The 8,995-nt window shown below is 47.2% G+C and overlaps 1 protein-coding gene across 1 annotated transcript; it reads left to right on the top strand.

The window, feature by feature from the left end:
* The first annotated feature begins 1,544 nt into the window (after window positions 1-1,544).
* On the top strand, window positions 1,545-4,916 carry LOC101653171 (protein FAM25C). The gene is made up of 3 exons (XM_004709198.2): window positions 1,545-1,655; window positions 2,729-2,791; window positions 4,727-4,916. Exons 1-3 carry the CDS (start codon window positions 1,583-1,585, stop codon window positions 4,858-4,860), a joined length of 270 nt encoding a protein of 89 aa, XP_004709255.1. The 5' UTR covers window positions 1,545-1,582; the 3' UTR covers window positions 4,861-4,916.
* The last annotated feature ends 4,079 nt before the right edge of the window (window positions 4,917-8,995 follow it).

Genomic DNA, 8,995 nt, shown 5'->3' with positions numbered 1-8,995 from the left:
CCACCGCAGCCAGCAAAGTCAGTCACAGCCCAGGGCCTCCCAGCACCATGGTCAGATAAAGACTAATTGGGCTCCACCAACTAGAGAAGCAGTCCTCTGCCAAGCGGCTCTAGGGCCCACCTGGCTGGTGAGGGCTCACTGCCAAGGGGCCCCCACCTAGCACATTCAGTGACGGGGTGGAGAGAACACGTTTATCGTGATGCTGAGAACCACGAGCTTATGTGCATCACCCCACTGTCAGTGCCACGGCCAGCAAGGTGTGGCTGCCCCATTTTATAGACGAGGAACCTGAGGCTTAGTGACTGAGGGAGTGAGCGTGCGGCACCAAGCGAGGCATCTCCTTTCATCCTGAGTCACTTGGGAGGCAGCCTAGCATGGGATGTGTCAGGGGCCGGCAGAGGGCTTTCTGGGGAATTCTCGTGGTGGCCAGAGTGGTGGCAGGGCCCTCTGTCTGCTCCCCCAAGGTCCCCTGGGGTCAGGACCCTGCTGGCCTTGTGGAGCTTCCCCAGAGGCTGGGTCCCAAAGGGCAGGGGAGACCGGAGTCCCCTCACATGATGCCCCGTGCTCCCATGAAGGAGAGGCAGCTGACCAGCAAGTCCGGGCTGGCCACATTACTGATTGTTAGCGTGACCAAACCTGGCCTTGGGCCAAACCTAGGTCCCCACCCCCACAGTGGAGGCTGGGATTCGACTCTGGTCCCAAGGAACGGGGAGGGCAGCAAGCTCCCACTGCACAGTGGTCTTGACCCACGACTTACCTTGGTCCCTGCACTGGAGACCCTCCAAACCCTGACCAGACCTCACTGGGGCCCTCAGTACAGCAGGCTGGATGTCCTCGGCCTGTCTCTGTGTACACGGGTGACCCCGGAGCCCCGGGCTGGGAGAATCCAGGTCCAGGCAGCCTGTTTGAATACCCTCTCAAGAAACTGGAAGATGGATGTGTGCTTTTTGGCACCACTTTAAAGCTTTCAGAGTCCTGGTGGTATGATGGTTACGCATTAGGCTGCTAACTACCAGGTCAGCAGTTCGAAACCACCAGCCGCTCCTTGGGAGAAAGACAGGGCGTACTACTATGGGACAGAGTCACAGCCTCTGAAACTCACAGGAGCAATTCCACCCCAGTCCTGCAGAGTCCCTGTGAGGCGGCATCCAGTTGGTGGCAGTGAATTTGGTTTTGTTGTTGTTGGCTTAATTCAAAAAGCTTTAAGGGCTCTTCCTAATAGGGGCTGGCAGGGATGCTGTTTCCCAAAGGCCTCATAGGTGCCTGCCTCAGCAGTGGGATGTCTCTTCAAGACACCCCCTCCCTCCTGAACGTCTAGAAAATCCTTTTCCTTCCTCATGCCTGATGGGACCCACAGAGTGGGGCTGGGGGAGGTCTCCTGATGCCGGACGGGCTTTGCCAGGTGCCCATTGTGGAGCTGCCCCACCCAATCCTTCCCCCTGTAGCTGCCCACACTGACTCACCCCACCCAGCCTCCTACTCGCTAGGCCCCAAAGCCTGATGAGGAGGTATGGAGGCATCTATAAAAGGCTGCCTCGAGTCAGGCTCAGCATTTAGCGTGACTGCCGCCTGCTGCTTCACTATGCTGGGAGGCCTGGGGAAGCTGGCTGCCGAGGGCCTGGCCCACCGCACGGAGAAGGCCACGGAGGAAGTTGGTAAGGCCACTGTGGTTTCTTCCACTGGGAGGGTCTCCTCAGCCCAGGTGGGAGCACACACACACTGGCTCCCCTAAAGCTGGCCTGACAACAGGTAGAGTGGTTTGGGGCCCCCTTTGCCCATTTGGAGCCTGACCAGTAGTCCTCCTGCTGTCAATGGAGGTGGGGCCTTCAGGGAGAGGAAGGCCGAGCATGGGGCTTGGCTTGGCCTGCCCCAGAGTCCTGTGGTTGGGGGGGACTCTGAGGTCAAGGGAGGGCCCAGGAGAGGCTGCTGGGGGCGCAGCAGGCCTCCAAGGTCCTGACCTCCACGTCAAAGCAGCCTCCTCTGAATGTCCTCTGAAGAAAGTGGAAGGTGGATTTTTATTTTTACCATCATTTTAAGGCTTTAAAGACTTCTCCAATGAACAGTTGCCAGAGTCAGACTCCAGAGTTTATACCAAGGATATTTGCAGTTTTCTCAAATCCCAAGAAATCTGTTTTGATAGAGTTTAATCCTGTCTGTGCTTCTGCAAACACGTCTGTATTTCAGTTGGTGGCACTGCAGCTGGGGTGGGCCACCAGATTCCATCTTTCGCTCACCCCCGAGGTGGGCATTTCTCCCATCTTAGAGAGGAGGGAGCCCAGATCTTCTGACTCCAAATGGTTCCTTTCTAGCTCACCGCCACCCAAACGCTGAGCCCTCTCAGGTGCGCAGGGAGGTTGCTCTTAGGAGAGGAATTGCTTTAGGGCACTCGGTTTAGCTGCCGCTGCTGCGGCCTCTATTGGTCCTGCCAGGATAGGACAGCCAGGATATCCTGACTGTCCAGGGAAGCCAACCTTGGATCCTGGCCCCTGGCTCCATGAAGACCCTGCCTGATGACTTTCCAGGACATGCTAGGCTGGGGGCAAGAGGCTTCCACTGCAGCTCTCTGACTCTCTCCGCCCTGCAGTGTCTCCAAGAAGCCAGGAAGGGGCTAGCTGGGACCACCCTCCTCCTACTGTCTGCCTGCTGGGTGTCCAGGATCACCTGGCCCAGCTGTGAGGAGGTTTGCCTGGCACTGTGTTCTCACTCGGGACTTCCTTTCTCTTTGCAGTTCATGCTGTGGAGGATGTGGTGAAGGAAGTGGTAGGACACGCCAAGGAGGTTGGAGAGAAAGGTATCTCTGAGATCTGAGCCAAGGAGCTAGGGAGGGAGGGAGAGGAGTTAAATGCTGGGGGTAACTCATTCTTTGTCCAACAAGTTCAAACCCTGACCTGGTATTTCCAGTTGGTATACAATTATCTATGTTGATCTAAGGCCCCTGACCACACTGGCCTGTACAATTCCCTCTAGATAATCCTCTTTGTGGAATCTGACAAAAGACTATGTGGCAACCTGTTGCAACAAAATATGTAATATAGAAACGTATACATTTTTATAAATGTCATTGTAGATGAAAACATAGGAGGGCCAGTCCAAAAGTAGTGCTATTCAGTCTGCAGTTTGTATCCCCCAGATATCCCCCCAACACACTGTGTGTGATCCTGTCTCTGCCCTTGGCAGATGGTGCCCACCAGCTCTCTCTGCACCATCACTGTGTCTGGCTTGTTGGCAGACCTGCCAACAGAAATCCTATCAAAACCGTGACTCCTCAGGGAATCTGCTGGGCAAGTTCAGTTTAAGGCAGAGAGGTCAGCTCAGAAGGTTATAGTGACTGGACTTGGGGAGGCTTAAGAGGTCATCTTGATAGATTTTTTTTTTTAAGGACACTGTAAAATCATGGGGCCTCATTTTGAAGTTTTATGAAAATTAAAAACTGAAACAACCAGGATATATATATATAGCATCAGGAAAACTTACCCTATCCACCTGCAGCCCTGATCGTACTTTTTGTTCTTAAACTTTTGGTCTTAAAACTCAAAGAAGATTTTTAAAAACATCCTCAAGGAGGACAAACTATCGTGTTGCTGTGGTGTGAATCCAAGAGGGTAGATGTCATTGGGGGAAGGGTCAGAGAGAAGAAAAACCACTTCCAAAATACATAGATCTTGATGGACAATATGTCGAGAAAGAACAATTTCTCACTCTGATATTTTTGTTTCATAAAGGTGTCCGTGATACGGTAGCAATACTTTTGGACTGACTTTTTTCCTGCCCATTTATTTATATATGCCGATGTTAGAACTATAGAAAAGGTGTACAGATACCTCATTCTGTACAGCAAAATAGATTCCAGAAGGATCGAGAATTTGTATACAAACACGTGGTGTTACTGTAAGAAGATAAAATAGCAATCTTTGTGTTGATTTGGAGAGGGGGCATCCTTTTAAAACTGTGACACCCCCCCCCAAACAAGAGTTAGTAGGCAAATTTACCTGTAAAACTTAATTTTATTCCATATTAAAGAAAGTGATATAAACCAAGCCAAAAGGAAAACCAAATGCAAAAAAGAAAAAAAAATGCTACAAATTCATGCAAAGGGCTAATGCTTGCATTTATAAATGGCTAAATGGAAATAGAAGGGGGCCTGGTGCTCTAGTGGATTTGTCGTCAGGCTGCAGTTTGAAACCACCAGCCACACATTAGAGAGAAAGATGTGGTTTTTGCTCCGTAATGATTTCCAGCCCGGGAAACCCAAAGAGCATTTTTATTTTATTCTACAGGGTTGCTAGAAGTCAGAGTAGACTCGATGCCAGGGGGTAGGGTAAATGAAAATCCAACAATGCAATGTTAAAATGATCAAAAGAGACAAGCAGATCCTTTACAAGAAAAGTAAGTATAAAGAGTCAACATATCAACCAGAGGATACCCCCTCTCACTCATAATTGAAGAATTGCATGTCCTTAGGGATATGGGAAATACCCAAATTTGATTTCACTGGGCCAAGAGCTCAGTTGTTATTCCTCTAGTCTCCTCCAGGGGGTGCTTCGAGAGCTCAGTTGCCATTCCCCTAATCCTCCTCCAGTGGGTGCTTTGAGAGCTCAGTTGCTATTCCCCTAGTCTCCTCCAGGGGGTGCTTTGAGAAGGCAGCCATAGCCACAGGTACTCAAGTTGAGACTTGGCTTGAAATGTGTTCGGCTCACCTGCACATCGCCCTCTTTCCTTTTGATAGCGATTGCAGATGCCTTGAAGAAAGCCCACGACACAGGGGACAGAGTGGTGAAGGAAGCCACTGAGGCGGTGACCAGCACAGTTGCAAATGCCGTCACGCACGCCGTGGAGGGGCTGGGCAAATTGGGACAGTGAGCACACCGGCCCCTGACACTACACATCCTGGATTGCAATAAAAGCTGTGAGATGTATACACTGGGTCCTAGTTGTATTGTTATTTGGGAGGGGATATTAGGCAAAATCATTTTCATTGGAAAGAATGAGTTCGTACCTCCTCTGCACTGCACTGACTGGCAGGTTTGATAGGCTCCTAGGCTTATTCGGATGATCTTTCTAAGTTTTCCCATGACAACAAGGAGCTCTTAAAGAAGTGCTAGTGTCTGTGCTATGCTTCCTAAAAGGCTATTTTCCCAGGTACATTCTGCAGCTGTCAGAAGCCATTGTACTTTAATGACGTCTCAAAGGACCACATTTTAGCTTACCTGTTCTTCCAGGTTTTCCTTGAAATATCCTTGCAGGAACCAGGAAAGATAACTCACTGACTGGATTGAGTTTAGTTAGGGAGGCTCAGATCACTTGAGCTGCTTCATTTTCTGAAAGAGGCTTCCGACAAAGATTCTGCTGGTCAGTCATTTACAACCCAGGTCTGGACTCGTTCCTGATTGCTGAAGCCGTGTTGTAGCTCAGAGAATGGAGTTAGGCCTAATCCTTGCTAATGGGAGCCGTGGGCCAGAATGTCTGAACTTCACTCTTTCCCAGTAGGCAAATTGATATGAAACTAAACATGTTGAAGTGATATTTAATATGCACATATATATTTGATTTTAAAGGAGGGAATTGTTTATAAAGATATGACACCCTCTCTCTTGCTGGAAGCAGAATTTCGTAGGTGTTTGGGTTTTAGTTAGTGGTCTCTCTTAGAATTGCCACGCGTTTTCGAACAGCCGAGAGACATTGAATGTCCTGGTTCTGGAAGATTTGCCAGAGTCCGGCTAGTTCTGGACCTTATATCTTGGTTTGAGTCCCGACAACCTTTGAACTTATCAAATTGAAGCCCAAGCTCAAAAGCATGTAGCGTGAGTCGGTGCAATATTTTTCCAGGACTTTAATCTTCAGATGTGCACAGGAAGATACGGGTGTTGAACGGCATGCTACATGTTTCTGATAGCAAGAGATGGGAAACAACCTAAAATATTTACCGGAAATCACTCAGGTGCCAAGTATTCTGCTTAGTAGACTGGACACGCAGGGAGCCCTGGTGACTAGTGGGTCACACACTGGGCTGCTAACTACATGGTCAGTAATTCAAAACCCACATCAATCTGCCAGAGAAAGAGGAAGCTTTCTATTCCAGTAAAGACTTACAATCTCAGAGACCCACGCAGGCAGTTCTACGCTGTCCTGTAGGGTTGCTAGAAATTGAATCAACCTGATCACAGTGAGGCCCATTCCTTCTAAGAGAACAAATGTTGCCTTGTTAGCGCCATCTGTTTATGGTGTCTTCTTAAAGCACCACTAGATAACTAAGATGTATCTATAAAAAAATCAAGTTGGTAACAGTTGTGTGATGGGTATATTTACCAAAACCAAACAGGGGTAGTTGCTGAGCCAGCTTATGTCCATTCGAACATATCATTGTAGTTGTTTGCTTGGTTTGCAAACTTAGGATTAGGGTTTCCTGGGACATCCTAATTAATTGGCTTAATAATGTGCTTCATGCTTCTGGTCTGTCTCCTAGTTTATTATGTAGTACCTGGCATCTTCAAAGCTTGCAGGTGGCCATCCAAGGCACAACAGTTGGTCTCTATTCACCTGGACTACCCCCCCCGCCCCCCAACCTATCATGACCTCAATTCTACCTTACAAATCCGGCTAGACCAGAGCATGTACACTGAAATAGATAAGAGCCGGAAACAGGGAATCCAGGACAGATAAATCCTTCAGGACCAATAATGAGAGTAGCCATACCAGGAGGGTAAGGGGAAGATAGATGGTAGGGTGGGGAGGGTGGAGGGAGAAAAGGGGAACCGATCACAATGATCAACATATAGCCTCTTGCCAGGGGGATGGGCAACAGAAAAGTGGGTGAAGGGAGACATCGGTCAGTGTAAGACATGAAAATAATAATAATTTATAAATTATCAAGGGTTCATGAAGGAGAGAGGGTGAGGGAAGGAAAAAAAATGAGGTGCTGATACCAAGGGCTCAAGTAGAAAGAAAATGCTTTGAAAATGATGATGGCAATATATGCATGCATGTGCTTGATACAATTGATGTATGGATTGTTGTTATCAGAGCTGTAAGAGCCCCCAATAAAATGATTTTAAAAAGAAAGAATGAAAACCTTATGGGGCATAGTTCTACTGTGACACACGGGGTCACCGTGATTTGGAATCTACTCCACAGTAAGTGGTTTTCAATGAAGGAATCCATGACAGACTCTCTCTCTCTCTCTTTTTAATCAATTTATTAGGGGCTCATACAACTCTTATCACAATCCATACATACATCAATTGTGTAAAGCACATTTGTACATCCATTGCCCTCATCATTCTCAAAACATTTGCTTTCCACTTAAGCCCCTGGTATCAGCTCCTCATTTTCCCCCTCCTTCCCCGCGCTCTCCCCCATGTACCCTTGATAATTTATAAATTATTATTTTGTCATAGCTTACACTGGACAGACTCTCTTTTTGACTCACGTTGAATGGCGGTCCATTCTCTTGACCTTGGGTTTATCAAGATGTCACTTCCTTAACATGATCCCTCCCCCACCTTCCTCCACCTGTATGGCTGGAGCTCCCATGACACTGTGTGGGGACTGTGCTTGTTTGTCTCCTTTGTCCTTACAAGGTAAGTCCTCGAGGGCAGAGCCAGGTCAGCCTTATCTTCTGTCCCATGACTGAGACGCAGCTGTCATATCTTCTAACGAATCCCAAGGAGACTCCATAACTTGATCGGACCTTATTTACTGAGGTTCACGAAGCAGGTTGAGCCCAGCCTGGCAGAGAAGAAGGCTGTGGCCACATGCCTGTTGGCTATCGGTCGAGTGTGCCCAATCAATGGTTCCTTTCCCAATTTCCCACAAATTCCCTCATTCTCCAAATCCCAGTTTCCCACATTACACTTGGACACCCCTTAACAAGTGTATTTGTGAGTGGTGGTCTTTCCTTTAGACAAATCTTTCTCCATGGTTTCCCTTTCTTCCCCTCCCTACTTCCACCTCTTCACGACCCAATTTTCCTCAACAGCATGAGCCTCCTTTATGTTTATCTTTGGACTCTCCCTTATGCCAGGTCACCTTCCAGTCGATTGCTCAGCTTTGACGCCTGTCAAATTCACAAGACGAAATTTATCTATTTTCATCTCCCTCTTCTTCTCCTACTTTGTTTGTGTGTGTGTGTGTGGGGGGGGGAGCGGCTAGTTTCATTTACACTCCACGCCACCCTTCTCACCCACACACTTGTTTTATCCTAGATCTGGAGTTAAGAGCTCTCGGTCATTCCTTTTGCAGAAATCATTTCTTCTGTCTTTTACCTGATGGATGTTACTGTTCTAGAGGTTTCCTCAGGAATGAACTATTTGTGGGTAAAATAATATGACATCTGACATATGCGGTGATAATTGTTCTGGCTCGGTAATGAGTCTTTGAGGCTTCATTGTAGTGTCTTTATTTTGTGGATGACATTTTCTATTATTTTCAAAGGTTAAAGGGTTAGAATAAAAGAGGACTCATATCCACAATATCCTGAATTCTTTTTTTAAAAATAATTTCATTAGGGGCTCATATAACGCCTATCACAATCCATACATTATCCTGAATTCTTAAGTGTTGGGTGCTTTGGGTAGATAACCGTTATCTTTTATAATTGACTGTTTGAAATTTGTGGTTCACACCTTTGTCCCTGAATGTCTTGAATACCTCTCAGGTGCCCTTTCTAGGTGGGCATGGTGGCAATCCCTACAAATCTGATGGCCTCTGGAACTTCCAATGTCTGGTTTGATCCCTGGCTGGCTATCCCAAGGCATCGTTCTTTATAACAATATAATTCATCATTTCAGTGACGATCGTCCTGGATCAATTTTCCCTGTTATATATGGGAGTTTGTCCTTATGATGTTATTTCAATATTTCTTTCACTTGAGGCACACTTTCTCATTTTAAAAAGAGCTTTACTTGATGGTAACTTTCTAAGCAATCAACTAATTTAAAATTTACATTTCAGTTGCTTTCGGTATGTATATACAGTGTTGAAGGATTTTAAAAGACAC

Source organism: Echinops telfairi, unplaced genomic scaffold (assembly GCF_000313985.2).
Source record: "Echinops telfairi isolate 266 unplaced genomic scaffold, ASM31398v2 ScPeMD7_2010;HRSCAF=2546, whole genome shotgun sequence".
NCBI classification, from domain to species: Eukaryota; Metazoa; Chordata; class Mammalia; order Afrosoricida; family Tenrecidae; genus Echinops; species Echinops telfairi.
Note: the sequence above shows the minus strand (reverse complement) of the source record. Positions and strands in the feature narration are given on the sequence as shown.

Coding starts and splice junctions, on each gene's coding strand:
- LOC101653171 (XM_004709198.2), top strand. CDS start 1,583: ATGCTGGGAGGCCTGGGGAAGCTGGCTGCCGAGGGCCTGGCCCACCGC. Junction 1,656..2,728: donor GAAGGCCACGGAGGAAGTTG/GTAAGGCCACTG, acceptor TTCTCTTTGCAG/TTCATGCTGTGGAGGATGTG. Junction 2,792..4,726: donor CAAGGAGGTTGGAGAGAAAG/GTATCTCTGAGA, acceptor TCCTTTTGATAG/CGATTGCAGATGCCTTGAAG.